This window comes from Pristis pectinata, chromosome 23 (assembly GCF_009764475.1).
Source record: "Pristis pectinata isolate sPriPec2 chromosome 23, sPriPec2.1.pri, whole genome shotgun sequence".
In the NCBI taxonomy this organism is placed as follows: Eukaryota; Metazoa; Chordata; class Chondrichthyes; order Rhinopristiformes; family Pristidae; genus Pristis; species Pristis pectinata.
The window spans coordinates 8,338,059-8,355,457 of record NC_067427.1 but is presented as its reverse complement, the minus strand read 5'-3'; the positions used below and the strand labels follow the sequence as shown (position 1 = coordinate 8,355,457).

The window sequence follows — 17,399 nt, the reverse complement described above, 5'->3', positions numbered from 1 at the left end:
GCCTTGAAAGTGACCAAAGGGCAACTCCACATCTGAAAATTGTACTTGTGACTGACAAGAGTCACAAAATCAGACAGTGACCTGGGTGGTTGGATTAACTGGAGACATGCCCTCAACACAAGTGTCATACAGCATGGAAACAGGCCCTTCAGCCCAACTCATCCATGCTGACCAGGATACCCATCGAAGCTAGTCCCACTTGCCCGCGATTGGCCTATATCTTTCTTAACCTTTCCTATCCATGTATCGGTCCAAGTGTCTTTTAAGAGTTGTTAAGTGTCCTTTAGATGTTGCTATTGGTACCCAAGGATGGCAACGTGCTGAGGGCATTGAGCTTGGCCCCCACCTCCTTGCCCTCTCTCATGTCACTTCCCCGCCCCAGGTAAAATTGGACAGAAAGAGTCCCAATGGGAAGGGACCTGAGGGGCAACTTCTTCACACAGAGGATGGTGCGTATATGGAATGAGCTGCCAGAGAGTAGTTAAGACAGGTACAATCATAACTTTTAAAAGGTATTTGGACAGGTACATGGATAGGAGGGGTTTAGAGGGATATGGGCCAAATGCGGGCAACTGGGACCAACTTGTTGGGCACCATGTTTGGTATGGATGAGTTGGGCTGAAGGGCCTTTCCCACGATGTATTACTCTACGACTCTAGGTGGTTGGAGAGGACTGGAGGGGAGGGGAGAGAAGCCAGGGAGGGGAAACAGAAAGTAAAAAACAATTAAAAGAAAGGGAATCCTTTTTTAACATTTTGTGTTAGTTCAGGATTCCCCCAGACACATCTTTAAACATCAGCTAAACAATGCTTTTCCCCAACTGTCTTGACAAGAGTCTCCCTGACAGCAGAACTCTGTGGCGTAAATGCAGATGTTAGTGATTAAAAAAGGAAAATTATACATTTGAAGAGTCTCATTTTAGCTGGTGTTCTGTTACAGCCTCTCCTAATACAGACATTAATAGCACTCTTTGGGGTCTGGTGAGATCCAATGGCAAATCACGACAGACACAGCTGTGGGCCAACACTGTGAAGGCCAAATTTGTAATTACTTCAATGCAAGGTTGCATTAGGGTACACCAGTCAACAAGTTCTTCTCATTTCACTGCCCAATACCGTGGCACTTCCCAGAGACAAGGAGACACGGTAGTGTACAGAGATTAGGAGTTTTGGCTCAGGAATGCGGTTGGTGCTTGTGTGTTATCTATGAGTCTGTGGGCGGGAATCCTGAGATCCACTTCTGTATGGGTTTCATATCGTGCCTTCGAACAGCTGAGTCCAATTATTGCAGCACCATAATTTTATAAGATTACGAGCGGCATAGATAGAGCAGACAGCCGGTATCTTTTTCCCAAGGTCAAAATGTCTAATCCTAGAGGGCATGCATTTAAGGTGGAGGCGGTAAGTTTTTTTTTACGCAGAGAGTGGTGGGTGCCTGGAATACACTGCCAGGGGTGGTGGTGGAGGCAGATATGATAGAGGTGTTTAGAAGACTCTTAGATAGGCACATGAATGTGCAGAGAATGGAGGGGTGTGGACGTGTAGGCAGAAGGGACTAGTTTAGTCGGCTTTCAATTAGTTTGGCACAACATCGTGGGCCGAAGGGCCTGTTTCTGTGCTGTTCTATGTTCTATGTCGTCAAGGCCAACCAGAGTGTTCGTCAGAATCAGACGTTTTGCAATTGCAATACAGACTTCAGGCTGCACCACCATGTCCCACAACCGACTCAATGTGTGGGTCCTAGCCCAGTACATGCTACACCAAGGCGCAAGGAAACACAAGTATTTCAACATCTTTATTCACACTGTCCTCAAGACGGCTCTCTGTTCTATGGGCTGGTCCCAGGGACACACTCAGAGACAAACACCAACTGCAGCTGGAAGATCATCAGCTTGGTGAAAGAAGCCCTCTGGTCTGTCCGGAACCTGTTGGTCTTCCAGCACAACGAGGTGTCCGTAAGGGAATGCTGCTGCCGGGCTCATTGCAGACTGCGGGAGCGCATGCTAAGCGATGCTTGCAGCAGTCATTGCAAGGACTTTGTGGGGAAGGACTGCAATCAAAGATTCTGCCTCCACTGGGCATTGAGGGACTGAGACCTGTATAACAGTCTCACAAACACTTGAAGGGTGTATTGTCCAAAGACACCACGAGCTGAAATGGTACTTTGTGTGTAGGTTAAAATGATGACACTACAGATTAACTTGATAACACTATGAATATAGACTGGACGGCACTGAGAAGCCATGCATCGTCATAGAGCTACACAGCATGGAAATAGGCCCTACAGCCCAACTCATCCACGCCAACCAAGTTGCCTAACCGAGCTGGTTCCGTTTGCCTGTGTTTGGCCCATGTCCCTCTTAACCTTTCGTACCCATGGACCTGTCCAAGTGCCTTTTAAATGACGTTATCGTTTCTGCCTCTGCCACTTCTTCTGGAAGCTCGTTCCATGTGCACACCACACTTTGTGTGAAAACTTGCCCCTCAGGTCCCTTCTGAATCCTTCCCCTCTCACTTTCATCCTATGCCCTCTAGTTTTGGACTCCCCAACCTTGGGAAAAGACTGTGCACTGTTTGTGTCTCTAGTTCATAATTTTTATGAATAAGGTTCATTTTTGAAATTAAAAAATCTTGATTTATTTGGAAACTGACACTATTAGAGTCATGAAAGGTTTGCTCTGGAATATTATTATGATGCAACAATCCTCAACATGCATATTTTGGGGGTTAAACCATCAGAGAGGGGAAGAGGGAACAAGGGAGGGCGATGCAAGGGAGAGAAAGATCAGGCTGGTGAGGGGGGTGACAGATTGAGGGAGAGATGGGAAGGAGAGGCAGAGAAAAGGCAAGAGAGAAAAGTAGGGAATGAGTGAAGAAGTACAGGCGAGAGAGAAAGTAAGAGACTGAGGCAGTGAAGGAGAAAAAGAGAGCAAAGTGAGAGAGAGAGGGTGAACGAAGAGAGAGAATGATCTTCCTCTTCCATATGGTTACACTTTAAGTCACGCACACAAGTGCTCTGTTGCCAGCTGCAGACAATGAACGGGTGTGAGAGGACTTGTCCTTGGCTTCACCCGGTCAATTCTGTTGGCACCAATGGATCCCAAGAAGGTGGGTACAACTGGCAACTGATGCCTACAGAACCATCCAGTGTTTTCACCCAATGTGGAAAATACCAGATAACCTTCAAATTATTCACAGAACGACTAAGCAAGGAGTGCAAACTGTTGAGAAACAAAGAAAACGACAACAGCTCAATCAACTTCTAATACATTGAAGTCCAAAATGGGATTTCTTAAAGTTTATTTTGAGATTTTCAACCAATCAGTTTTATAATGCTGCCTCATGCATTCTGCTGTATGGTCCAAAGTGCAGTGAAGAAAGTTACCCCACAGTCCTGGGCAATAGCCAGGGACTTTCAGAGTTGGACTAATGCAAGAAACTGGATGAACTATAGTTGACACCAGAAGACATCTCCCTTTCTCGTTTAGCCAGGGCCTTAAGTCATTTAAAATCAATTGAACAATGCCCTTGCAAAAATACCAGAGAGAGGTCTTTCAGATGAGCAAATAAATGTTTATTATTCCATCGAGACATTAAAAAGCCACAGTGTGACTTTGTTTATGATGATAGGCTGGTTTCCAAACTTTAGCTCTGACATCGGCTGCTGGGTGACTTGGTCAACTATCTGAATTCAATTGCCTCAGGCAAACAGGTTGGCCCATAAACTGCTGAGAAGTAAATGGGTGCAGATGTCAACCAGAATTTCCAGTGTCAGCTGTGGCTCACAGGGCAGCACTCTCACCTCTTGAGTCAGAAGGTTGTGGGTTCAATTCCCGAGCACAAGAAACTGGGCTAATGCCCCTGTGCAGCACTGAAGGAGTGCCACACTGTTGCAAGCACCATGTTTTGCATCAGGTATCAGACTGAGGCCCTGTTTGTTCTCTTAGCTGCACTTAAAACTTTTGAAGAAGAGATGGGAGGTTCTCTAGCACCCTGGATGATGTTGATATAGGAACAGCTTCTTCCCCTCCACCATCAGATTTCTGAATGGTCCATGAACCCATGAACACTACCTCATTATCTTTGTGGCACTATTTATTTATTTTTGTAATTCGCAGTAACTTTTATGTCTTTGCACTGTACTGATGCCACAAAACAACAAATTTCATTTCATACATGTCAGTGATAATAAACCTGATTCTGATATCTCAATCAAAAGCATTAAAACTTCACATCTGCTTGTGGGAGTTGGCCGTGCATATGTTGACTGCTGTCTTTTCGACTTCACAGCAGTCCAACACTTCAAACACATTGCAGAGCACCAGCCGAGGTTGTTAAAGAAACACAGCTCCTTCATTCATTCAATATTCTCCAAGCCAAGGGAGATAAGCAGCACAAACAGCAAGCTGGCCAGGGTAGACGGGTAAAAGTGTGTAGAACCTGGGATAGAGAGGGGCCCTGGGGTTTGAGAAGGTCCAGAGCATCAGCACGGTCAGTAGGCATCAGGACATCGGGAAGACACTGGCAGCTGAATGTCACTGGGCATCAGAACCAGAAAGAATGAAAACATGCTGAAGAAATTTGACATGTCCCTGTCGGCCCTCACCAAATTTTATCGATGCACCATAGAAGGCATCCTATCTGGATACATCACAGCTTGGTACGGCAACTGCTCTGCCCGTGATCGCAAGAAACTGCAAAGAGCTGTGGACACAGCTCAGCACATCATGGAAACCAGCCTCCCCTCCATGGACTCTGTCTATACCTCTCACTGCCTCAGTAAAGCAGCCAGCATAATCAAAGACCCCACCCACCCCGGACATTCTCTCTCCTCTTCCATCAGGCAGAAGATACAAAAGCCTGAAAGCATGTATCACCAGGCTCAAGGATAGCTTCTATCCCGGTGTTATAGATAAGATATCTTTATTAGTCACATGTACATCGAAACACACACAGTGAAAACATCTTTTGCATAGTGTTCTGGGGGCAGCCTGCAAGTGTCACCATGCTTCCGGTGCCAACATAGCATGCCCACAACTTCCTAACCCGTACGTCTTTGGAATGTGGGAGGAAACTGGAGCACCCGGAGGAAACTCACACAGACATGGGGAGAACGTACAAACTCCTTACAGACAGCGGCCGGAATTGAACCAGGGTCGCTGGTGCTGTAAAGTGTGATGCTAACCGCTACACTACCGTGAACGGTTCCCAAGGATGATAAGATGGACTCTTGACTTCACAATCTACCTCATTGTGACCTTGCACCTTATTGTCTACCTGCACTGCACTTTCTTTGCAACTGTAACTTCATTCCGCATTCTGTTATTGTTTTACCTTGTACTACCTCAATGCTCTGTGTAATGAATTGATGTGTATGAACGGTGTGCAAGACAAGTTTTTCACATGTGAGAGTAATAAACCAATTCCACTGGCAACATCGGCTTTTCCCACCTGTTCCTGCATTGTGTGTCTGGGTTACCATAGGCAGACACAGCAGGGAAATAGGCCCTTCGGCCAACTGAGTCCATGCCCACCATCAACCACCCACTTACACTAACACTATAACAATCCCATTTTTTTCTCCCCACATTCCCATCAACCCACGAAGGACTTTATTCCCTGGAATAAAGGGGTGACCTGATAGAGGTTTGCAAGATCATAAAGGGTATAGACAGGTTGAAAACACACAGTCTTTTCCCCCAAGGAGGGGGTGCCACAAATAAGAGGGAGTAGGTTTAAGATCAGAGGTGAGAGATTTAAAAGGGACATCGGGGCAGCTTCTTCACGCAAAGGGTGGCACGTATTTGGAATGAGGCCAGAAATAGTGGTTGAGGCGGGCACATTAGCAACATCTAAAAGCCATCTGGATAAGTATATGGATAGGAGAGGTGCAGAGGGCTATGGGCCAAATGCAGGCAGATGGGACTAGCACAGTTGGCATGGATGAGTTGGGCCGAAGGGCCTGTTTCTGTGCTACACGACTCTAAAACTCAGATCCCCTCAGATCCTCCCACTCACCCACACACTGGGGACAACTTACAGTGGCCAACTGACCCACCATCCTGCACGTATTTGGGATGCGGGAGGAAACCGGAGCACTCGGGGAAACCCACACGGTCCCAGGGAGAACGTGCAACCTCCACACAGACAGAACCGGAAGTCAGGATCGAACCCGGATCTCCAGCCCTGTCTGGGGTTTAATCTGAGGTTTTTCTTGTGTGATGCTGTGCTGGCAGTTTTGTGTCTGAAGCCTCAGCTCTGATTTTTCCATGTCCAACTGTTGCGTGAGTGCAGAGCATAGACTAGACAGTTACAGACAGAGATTGGATTTCAGCCAGCAAACAAACGGTACAGGGGTTGGGAAAAAATGCATCAGGAAGCACATGATTAATTTTCAGCACATTTCAGTTTGCTGATGTATTCAATGAGCTAGCTGGATGAATAGTAATACCAATGGGACCCTGTCAAATACAGCCAGCTTCTGACTGCTGTCTTTACTAGGGTCATAGTCACTGGGATTTAGAAGGTTAAAAGACAATGTAAGTTAAGATAAGATCTCTTTATTAGTCACATGCACATCGAAACACACAGTGAAATGAATCTTTTGCGTAGAGTGTTCTAAGGGCAGCCCACAAGTGTCGCCACGCTTCCGGTGCCAACATAGCATGCCCACAACTTCCTAACCCGTACGTCTTTGGAATATGGGAGGAAGCCGGAGCACCCGGAGGAAACCCATGCAGACATGGGGAGAATGTACAAACTCCTTACAGACAGCGGTTGGAATTGAACCCGGGTCGCTGGCGCTGTAAAGCGTTATGCTAACTGCTGCACTACCGTGCCTGCCAAGATATTCTGAGGAACTGATAGGGTAAATGGGGTGAGAACTGATTCCGAATGGTTGGGGGTGTACAGAAGTAGGGAGCAAAGTCTATAACTACAGCCAGGCCTTGCGGGAGTGGTGAGGGAACACTTCTACAGCTAGAGGGTGGTGGAAGATTGGAACACTGCCATGAATAGTCACTGACGCTGGGTCGATTGTCTATGTTAAATTTAAGATCAATGGATCAATCATAGAGTTATACAGCATGGAGACAGGCCCTTCGGCCCAACTCATCCATGCTGACCAAGATGTCCATCTAAGCTGTTCCCATTTGCCCGTGTTTGACCCATATCCCTCCAAACCTTTCCTACCCATGTACACGTCCAAGTGTCCTTGAAACGATGTTATTGTACCCGCCTCAACCACTTCCCCTGGCAGCTCATTCCATACGCACACCACCTTCTGGGTGGAAAAAGTTGCCCCTCAGGTTCCTATTAAATCTCTCCCCTCTTACCTTAAACCCATGCCCTTTAGTTCTTGATTCCCCACCCCTGAGAAAAAGACTGTGCATTCACTGTACCTGTGCCACTCATCATTTCATACACCTCTTTCAAATCATCCCTCAGTCTCCCACACTCAAGGAACAAAGTCCTTGCCTGCCTAACCTCTCCCTATAACTCAGTCCCTCCAAGTCCTGACGACATCCTTGTAAATCTCTGCACTCTTTCCAGCTTAATGGCATCTTTCCGATAGCAGGGCGACCAAAACTGAACGCCATACTCTAAGTTGCATGAAAAACACGACGATGCTGGAGGAACTCAGCAGGCCAGGCAGCGTCCGTGAAGAAAAGCAGGCGGCCAACGTTTCGGGTCAGGACCCTCCTTCAGGACTGAAGATAGGAAAAGGGGAAGCCCGATATATAGGAGGGAAAAACAGAGCAGTGATAGGTGGTAACTCCCCCTCCCACACTATCACTGATATGTCAGTCCTCGGCCTCCTCCACTGCCAGGAGAATTCCAAGCGCAAACTGGAACAGCACCTCACTTTCCATCTTGGAACCTTGCAGCCTGACGGCATGAACATTGAATTCTCCCACCTTAGGTAATCCCCACCCCCTATTCCCCACACCCCCCCCTCCCCCCCCACCACCAGGCTTCTTCTCTTCTTCCCTTTCCTAGCCTTTCTGTTCCTCCCTCTCCTTACCCTTGACCCATCCCCTGGTGGATCTGCTCTCCCCTCCTCCCCCGCACCTGCCCATCACTATCATTCCCGGGTCATTCTCTCTCCTCTCCTCTCCCATCAGGCAGAAGATACAGGAGCCTGAGAGCACGTACGACCAGACTCAAGGACAGCTTCTACCCCACTGTGATAAGATTATTGAACGGTTCCCTCATACGATGAGATGGACTCTTGATCTCACAATCTAACTTGTTGTGACCTTGCTCCTTATTGTCTACCTGCGCTGCACTTTCTCTGTAGCTGTGACAATTTACTCTGTACTGTTATTGTTTTTACTTGTACTACCTCAATGCACTCCGTACTAACTCAATGTAACTGCACTGTGTAATGAATTGACCTGTACGATCGGTATGCAAGACAAGTTTTTCACTGTACCTCGGTACAAGTGACAATAATAAACCAATACCAATGCTCACCTCCACAACACCCTCTTGCAATGCTTTTCCAGATTTAAACCTCTGGGTGAAAAAGTTCCTCTACTGTAAATCTCCTGTCCTTTCTGGTTATAGGCACCTCTGTTAAGGTGGACGGTTTCTCTTCTCCTCTGTTGATGCCCTTCATCGTGTTGTAAGCTCCCTCAACTTTCCACTCTTGTAATTGAACATGCATAGTCAATGGTTACTGACTCAGGTTAGTGACCAGGGATGAAGTAACTTATCGATACCATCACATCACTAAGAGTGTGTCAGACACTCCCTGACCGTACCAATCCACACTGGTTTACCATCCCCTCTGCCAGCAACCTCCCACTAATGCTGTTCTGATGAACGGTCACCGATCTGAAACATCGACTGCTTTCCTCTCCACGGAGGCTGCTTGACCCTGGCGAGCATTTTCAGATTTGTTGTTAGCTTTCCCCACTCAGAGCGAGATACTTAATGAGGATACAGGGCAACTCCCTGCCTGCAGAGCGCTAGGACAAAGCTGGACTGTGCTGTACAGTGCCTTGGTCGCTTTCACCAACCGGACTCCCCTGAGATGTGAAGAGGTGCGTAGACTCACTTGTTTCCCAGGCTGTGGCTCTTCCTGTGCCTAGGCACCGGGGGAGTGCCGATGCTTCCTGTGACCGAGGCATCAGGACACGTTGGTCTCCGGCTGTACCTCACTGACGCTGAAACCTCAGAGGGACCTGAAAGGAACAAGAAGGCCTGTTTACACAAAAGCAGAGTCAGTGAGGTGACAGTAAAATTAACTCCCACATTGAAACCCAAGCTCTTGAAACAAATATTCTTCAGCAGAGTTGCAGTTGATGTATCAGATTTCTGAACGGCCCATGAACATTACCTTGTAATTCCTTTTTTTTGGCACTATTTATTTACAGAACATAGAACAGTACAGTACAGGCCCTTCGGCCCACAATCTTGCACCGACAGCATAACACTATTACAGTGCCAGCGACCCGGGTTCAATTCCGGCTGCTGTCTGTAAGGAGTCTGTATGTTCTCACTGTGTCTGCGTGGGTTTCCTCCGGGTGCTCCGGTTTCCTCCCACGTTCCAAAGACGTACGGGTTAGGAAGCTGTGGGCATGCTTTGTTGGCGCCAGAAGCGTGGCGACACTTGCGGGCTGCCCCCAGAACACTCTATGCAAATGATGCATTTCACTGTGTGTTTTGACGTACACGTGACTAATAAAGATATCTTATCTTATCTATTTTATCCTGCTCTAATATCATCCTAACCCTTCCCTCACACATAGCCCTCCATTTCTCTATCATTCATGTGTCTAAAAGTCTCTTAAATGTCCCTAATGTATCTGCCCCCACAACCTCTGCCGGCAGTGTGTTCCACACACCCACCACTCTTTGTGTAAAAAACTTACTTCTGACATCCCCCTCTTATCTTCCTCCAATTACTTTAAAATTATTCCCCCTCATGTTAGCCATTGTCACCCTGGGAAAAAGTCTCTGACTGTCCACTCGATCTATGCCTCTTATCATCTTGTGCACCTCTATCAAGTCACCTCTCATCCTCCTTCTCTCCAAAGAGTAACGTCCTAGCTCACTCAAACTATCCTCATAAGACATGCTCTCCAATCCAAGCAGCATCCTGGTAAATCTCCTCTGCACCCTCTCTAAAGCTTCCACATCCGTCCTATAATGAGGCGACCAGAACTGAACACAATTTACTTAACACTATTTATTTATTTTTGTAATTTATCACAGTTTTTATGTCTTGACACTGTAATGCTGCCACAGAACAACAAATCTCACATCATAAATGTGAGGTGTTTCACCTTGGTAGGACTAATGTCAAGAGGCAGTACACTCTTAAGGGGCAAGACCCTTAACAGTGTTGAAGAGCAGAGAGACCTTGGGGTGCAAGTCCACGACTCATTGAAAGTGGCTACACAGGTAGATAGGCTGGTTAAGAAGGCTTATGGAATGCTTGCTTTCATTAATCGAGTTATTGAGTATAGGAGTCGGGAAGTTATGATGCATCTCTACAGAACTCTGGTTAGGCTGCATTTAGAGTATTGCGTGCAATTCTGGTCACCTCACTATAGGAAGGATATCGAGGCTTTAGAGAGGGAGCAGAGGAGGTTTACTAGGATGCTGCCTGGATTAGAGGGCATGTGCTATCAGGAGAGGCTGGACAAACTTGGGCTCTTTTCCCTTGAGCGGCAGAGGCTGAGGGATGATCTGTTGGAAGTGTATAAAATAATGAGGGGCATAGATAGGGCGGACAAGCAATATCTTTTTCCCATTATTGAGCGATCCAATACTAGAGGGCATGCATTTCAGGTGAGAGGGGGTAGGTTCAGAAGAGACGTGAGGGGTAAGTTTTTTACTCAGAGAGTAGTGGATGCCCGGAATGCGTTGCCTGATAGGTTGGTGGAGGCAAACTCATTGGGGGCATTTAAGGGGGGCTTGGATGGGCACATGAATGAGAGGAAGATGGAGGGATATGGGCATTCTGTAGGTAGGAGGGATTAGCTATGTCGGCACAATGTTGTGGGCCGAATGGCCTGTTCTGTGCTGTACTGTTCTATGTAAGCCAGTGATAATAAACCTGATTCTGGATGAATTCTGAATGGGATTTTGATTGTCTCACACACGGCTGCACTGGGCACCTTCGACACAATAGAACCATAAGGAATCGGAGCAGGAGGGGGTCATTCAGCCCCTCAAAGCAGCTTCGCCATTCAAAATTCTGGCGGATATGACTCTCGCCTCAAATTCTTTCACATCTGTTACCCATAACCCTTGGCTCCCCAAAATCCAAACATCTCCCCCTCTTGGCGTCAAAACCATCCAATGATTCAACTTCCATGGGTCTCTGGGGTACAGCATTCCAGAGAGGAACAATCCTCGGAGAGGTAATTCCTCCTCATCACCTGTTGAGGTTTGCATCATTTAGCACTTTGGTCTTGCCAAAGGAACAGAGCAAGGAGAGGGAAAAGCTGGTTTGTTGACAGGTGCAGAACAATATTACATCGATTTTAGGCAGAAGAAACATATTTAGCTGATAAGTTGCAGGAAATGAAGGAACTTTAATGGATAACATAAGATAGGATTTCTTTATTAGTCACATGTACATCGAAACACACAGTGAAATGCATCTTTTGCGCAGAGTGTTCTGGGGGCAGCCCGCAAGTGTCGCCACACTTCCGGCGCCAACATAACATGCCCACAACTTCCTAACCCGTATGTCTTTGGAATGTGGGAGGAAACTGGAGCACACGGAGGAAACCCATGTAGACACGGGGAGAATGTACAAGCTCCTTACAGACAGTGGCTGGAATTGAACCCGGGTAGCTGGCACTGTAATAACGTTATGCTAACTGCTATGCTACCATGCCTGCCCGGTAGTGTAGGGAGAAATACATCCAGAACACGGAACGCACAAGTGCATGAGCACTTCAAAGGCAGCCCCACCTTAGTGACAAGGTGTTTCACCATGTTTCAGCAGGTTGGTATTGAAACGTAATTTCTGCAGTGTGGCATTGATGAGAGTCAACGTCCATTCAGAATTGGTTGCTTAACCATTTGCATTATATCCAGCATCCATTTTCAAATCATACGCTGTTGACCCTGAACAGAATTGCTGGGCAGTTCCACAATCTGACATTTGCACAGTGCACAGGCATTGCAGAGTACATATTTCTTCGCTATTTTCATTCACAAGAATGAATTGTCAGGGCAGTGATTGTGCCTTACTTGACCTGTCGCTGCCTGAGTGACAAGGGTGCTCCCACACAGTGCAGTTGGATGAGGAGTTAGGCCTGGCGATGGAGGAGGAATGGTAATGTATTTCAGAGTCGGGGTGGGGGGGGGGGGGGAGGTGGGGGGGGGAAGGTGTGCTAGTTGGAGCTGACAGTGTTTTCATGTACCTGTTCCCCTGAGCTTTCTTGGAAGTAGAGGCCACGGCTTGATGGGTGTCGTCAGTGAGAGGGGTGTGGTCAGTGGGGGGGTGTGGTCAGTGGGAAGTGGGGGTTGTGGTCAGTGGGAGAGGTGTGGTCAGTGGGAAGTGGGGGGTGTGGTCAGTGGAAGGGGTGTGGTCAGTGGGAAGTGGGGGGTGTGGTCAATGGGAAGTGGGGGTGTGGTCAGTGGGAGGGGTGTGGTCAGTGGGAAGGGGGGAGGTGTGGTCAGTGGGGGGTGTGGTCAGTGGGAAGTGGGGGTGTGGTCAGTGGGAAGGGGGAGGTGTGGTCAGTGGGGGGGTGTGGTCAGTGGGAAGTGGGGGTGTGGTCAGTGGGAGGGGTGTGGTCAGTGGGAAGTGGGGGTGTGGTCAGTGGGAAGGGGGAGGTGTGGTCAGTGGGAAGGGGAGGGGTGTGGTCAGTGGGAGGGGTGTGGTCAGTGGGAAGGGGAGGGGTGTGATCAGTGGGAAGTGGGGGTGTCGTCAGTGGGACTGTGCATTGGAGGTGGTGTGCATGGCAGCCATCGTGTGCTGGTGATGGAGGGAGTGTATTATTATAGCGACAGATGGGTTTCCACAAAGAGGGAAAGGTCAGATTGGAACTACTATCTTCACCTCCTCCTGTCCCATCTATTGCCCATCCCCAAGTGCCCTTGAGGAACCACTTCCTCCAACTGCAGCAGAACTCACAGTGAAACATCCACGTGCTGTTACGTGGGAATCTCCTAGATTTACATCCAGCTGTGTATAAAAAACAACAATATATTTCCGACTCAGGGTAGTGTGGGACCGACAGGTGAGTTTCACCTCCCAAGCAGTAAAATCATGGCCGTATAAACAGACTGACTGAGCAGTCCCAATAGAGAGAACACTTTGATACCTAATGCATTCCATGTTCAGTAACTCAAAGATCAATATACTCAAAGACCACCGATCTGCAGTCCTTTGCTACCAACGTGAATTCAACACTCCTGCAAATGCACAGTAGAGGGAAGTCCAGCATAACTATTGCAGGAAGTGACAGCAGCTTAATGCACTGTACATCACTGTTGGCCTGGGAACGTGATTATATGTTGTAAAATGCTAAAACAACTGGAGGTTACCTGAAAACAATGCCGGAGGAGTTGTCGACATAATTAAACCTGTCTAAACTGCTTTATTTTGCAACAAGATTTACTCCCTCAGCTCAAAAATTGCATCCACTGTAGCCATGGGAACTTTTAGCAAAGGTGAAGAAAGGCAGAGAATTATTTCACTCTGGAGTAGACATTTGGGTTTCGGTATTGCCTGGAATGCCTTTACATGGTCACTCTATTTTCTAATGATGGGTGGTGCATTTATCACAATTTTTCCATGCTGACCATGGGGACTGTTGGACAGATCTCTTGTATGATGAAGATGAACTCCTGACCTCACAATCTATCTCGTTATGACCTTGCACCTTATTGTCTGCCTGCACTTTCTCTGTAGCTGTAACACTATATTCTGCATTCTGTTATTGCTTTTTCCTTTGTACCACCTTGATGTATACAAAATATTAAGAGGAATCGATAGAGTGAACAGCCAGTGCCTCCTTCCCAGGGCACCAATGCTCAATACAAGAGGGCATGGCTTTAAAATAATGGGTGGGAAGTTCAATGGAGATATCAGAGGGAGGTTTTTTACCCAGAGAGTGGTTGGGGCATGGAATGCATTGCCTGGGGTTGTGGTGGAGGCAGGTACATTGGTCAAATTCAAGAGATTACTTGATAAGTATATGGAGGAATTTAAAATAGAGGGATATGTTGGGGGGGAGGGGTTAGATAGTCTTAGGCAAGGTTTAAAGGTCAGCACAACATTGTGGGCCAAAGGGCCTGTATTGTGGTGTACTGGTCTATGATTCTATAAACATGTGTTTTAGAATGATCAGTATGGATGGGATGCAAAACAAAATTTTTCACTGCATCTTGGAACATTACAATAATAAACCAATTTGTCCACGTTTGGCCCATATCACTCTAAACCATATACTTATCCTAACATAAGTTAACATAAACTTAAATGAACGTAAATCATACATAACTTACACAACAAAAGCAGTAAAGTGGTTTCTCTGTAACTAATGCTGTTCCAGGGTACATTGTATAAACCAGTGCTTTAATGATTAAACAGAGATCAACGACTAATGAACTCTGTCACAAAAAATAAAAAAATAATCAGGAACTAAAATATGAGACTAGGCACAGAAAGATTCAACTGATCTTGCAAGGAGATTGTACTGTATTTGGAGTTCACTCTGCTGGATTACCAGTAAGTTCTAACCACAAGATTATCTACAGGACCTATGAATTTCAAAACAAACTGTCTATTGCAATCTAACGATACAGCAGTCCAACATATGGTGTTCACATATAGACCAAGGATGATGTCATTGCATCACGTGACTTATTTACACCCTGGATATAGTACACTCTGGGTGTGTTGGTTCAAACCTATGGCAGTAATTGATTACAGAATCCTACATTAAGGAAAGAGGCCTCTCAGCCCCCAAAGGGCATGTGCTGGCTCTTTCAGAATCTTATCCAATTAATTCCCCATCCATACCCTTTCCCACATTTGTTGTGTTGGTCCAATTCACTTTGGAAATTGGTTTATTATTGTTACGTGTACTGAGGTACAGTTAAAGATGTTGTTTTGCATGTCATCCATACAGATCATTCCATGCATAAGTACATTGAGGTAGTACAAAGGGAAAAGCAATAACAGAATGCAGAATATAGTGTTACGGTTACAGAGAAAGTGCAGTGCAGGCAGACAATAAGGTGCAAGGGCCATAACAAGGTTGGTTGTGAGGTCAAGAGTTCATCTTTATTGGACAAGACTCTTCTTCCGGACTATAATCACCCCAAATCTCTGTCCTCTGTCAGTGAAAGCAGTTGCTGCTTCTCTACCTTTTCCAAACCATTCAAGGTTTTGAACACGTCCATCAGATCTCACAGATCTTCTGTCCGAATGAGGACAATTTCCCAATCTCCGATATCCTGCACTCATCGATCTTCCCTTCACTCTTTGCAAAGTCTGGACAACCTTCCAAGGGTCAGCTTTCCTAAATCCAGCTGCAATCCTCCAACTGAAGCCCAGCATTATTTAGTACTGTATCTTTAATACACTGGCACACCATTTAGTGTAACTCTACAGAGTGTTATAGCACTCTGGTCCTCCAGTCCAAACACTCCTAGGTACATACCCGACTCCATTTTGGCTGCACATGGCTGTGCATGAACTCCTGGTCTCCGCTGGGATTTCCCTATCAGTGAATCACCCACAGCTTTGTGTAGAGAAGCTGCTCGTGGGGGCTCGATGGGCCCAGCTGGTTCCGAGGTTGCTCAGGGCTGAGATGTGGTGGTGATGGAAGCCGATGTCTCCCCACCTTTTTGTTTAGCTGCACGTCCCTCCCCATTCCGCGAAGTCTCTATGGCAACAAGATCAAATGACCACCATTGAGGTTGCTCAGTGCTGAGATGTGGACCTCATGTTGGTGGTGATGGAAGCCAATGTCTCCCCACCTTTTTGCTTAGCTGCACATCTCTCCCCAGTCCGGAGATGCCTCTATGGCAACAAGATCAAATGACCACCATGGAGGCTGTTACCATAGAGAAATCTCTGGGCTGGAGAGAGACGTAGGACCCAACAAGGTGACGGGGAGACAACAGCTTCGGTCACATCCAACAGGAGGCGACGGGAGGTTCTGTGGGATCTGGGCGGTCGGTCAGCACGTGGACAGACGTGTGGCCAGCACGGGCGCCCAACCACAGCTTCCATCCACTGTGCCAGCCAAGGTGCAGCCCTGCGTCCCATATCTCAGTGGCGAGCATCTGCACCACCTGCTGCAGCCCACCTGACCCCAGCCCTCTCCACACTGAGCCGTGGGGCCATTCATCGCTGGGTTCAAGCCAAGTTTCCCCATACAGCAGTACTGCCAGTAGCACATCTCTTGATTTATAAATGTGATAATGACCCCTTTGGACGCTGATTCCATTAATACTACCTTGTTGTGACCTTGCACCTCATTGCACTGCACTTTCTCTGTAGCTGTGACACTTTACTCTGTACTGTTACTGTTTTTAGCTGTACGACCTCAATGCACTCCGTGCTTACTCAATGTAACTGCACTGTGTAATGAATTGACCCGTACGATCGGTATGCAAGACAAGATTTTCACTGTACCTCGGTACAAGTGACAATAATAAACCAATACTCTTGCTCCTGGGATTGTACCCCAAGCACTAAGCAAGGTACCAGTGTACTGCACTTTGTGCCTCGACTTTTTCCCAGGGTTGAAATATCTAATACTACAGGGCATTTAAGGTAAGAGGGGGTAAGTTCAAAGGAGATGTGTGGGGCAAGTTTTTTTTCCCCACTCAGAGAGTGGTGGGTGCCTGGAATGTGCTGCCAGGGGTGGTGGCGGAGGCAGGTACGATAGGTGCATTTAAGAGGATCTTAGAAAGGTACTTGATCCAGATACTTTTACCTATAGAGACATGGAAGAAAATTCTCCAATTAGTCAATACATCTTCAATGTGTGCTAGACACTCTTTGATACAGTTTAAGGTGGTTCACAGAACCCATATGTCTGAGGTCAAGTTAGCACGTTTTTATCACCAGATAAATCCTATATGTGACAGATGTAATTTGGAGGTGGCTTCCCTGACGCTTCTGTTTTGGTCCTGCCCTCCTTTGGAAAAATATTGGAAAGATATTTTTAATATTATTTCAACTGTATTGAATATTGATTTACAACCTCATCCTATTACTGCAATCTTTGGGTTACCAATGATGGATTCTGGCCATCTATTCGCTTCAGCCTGTCGTATGATTGCTTTTGTCACATTAATGGCCAAGAGATCCATCCTATTTAAATGGAAGGATCCAATACCTCCTACCACATTTCAATGGTTTTCTCAAACTATAACATGTTTAAACTTAGAAAAAAATTAGGAGTGGTACTG

At 46.8% G+C, this 17,399-nt stretch overlaps 1 protein-coding gene across 3 annotated transcripts in view; it reads right to left on the bottom strand.

Moving 5' to 3' along the window:
- LOC127582257 (ras-specific guanine nucleotide-releasing factor RalGPS1-like) overlaps positions 1 to 17,399 on the bottom strand; it is a 636,204-nt gene that overhangs the window by 48,548 nt on the left and 570,257 nt on the right. For all 3 annotated transcript variants that reach the window (XM_052037419.1, XM_052037422.1, XM_052037421.1), the window contains one exon: positions 9,061 to 9,187. In XM_052037419.1, coding sequence (XP_051893379.1) covers positions 9,061 to 9,187 — 127 coding nt within the window. The remainder of the gene's footprint in view (positions 1 to 9,060; positions 9,188 to 17,399) is intronic.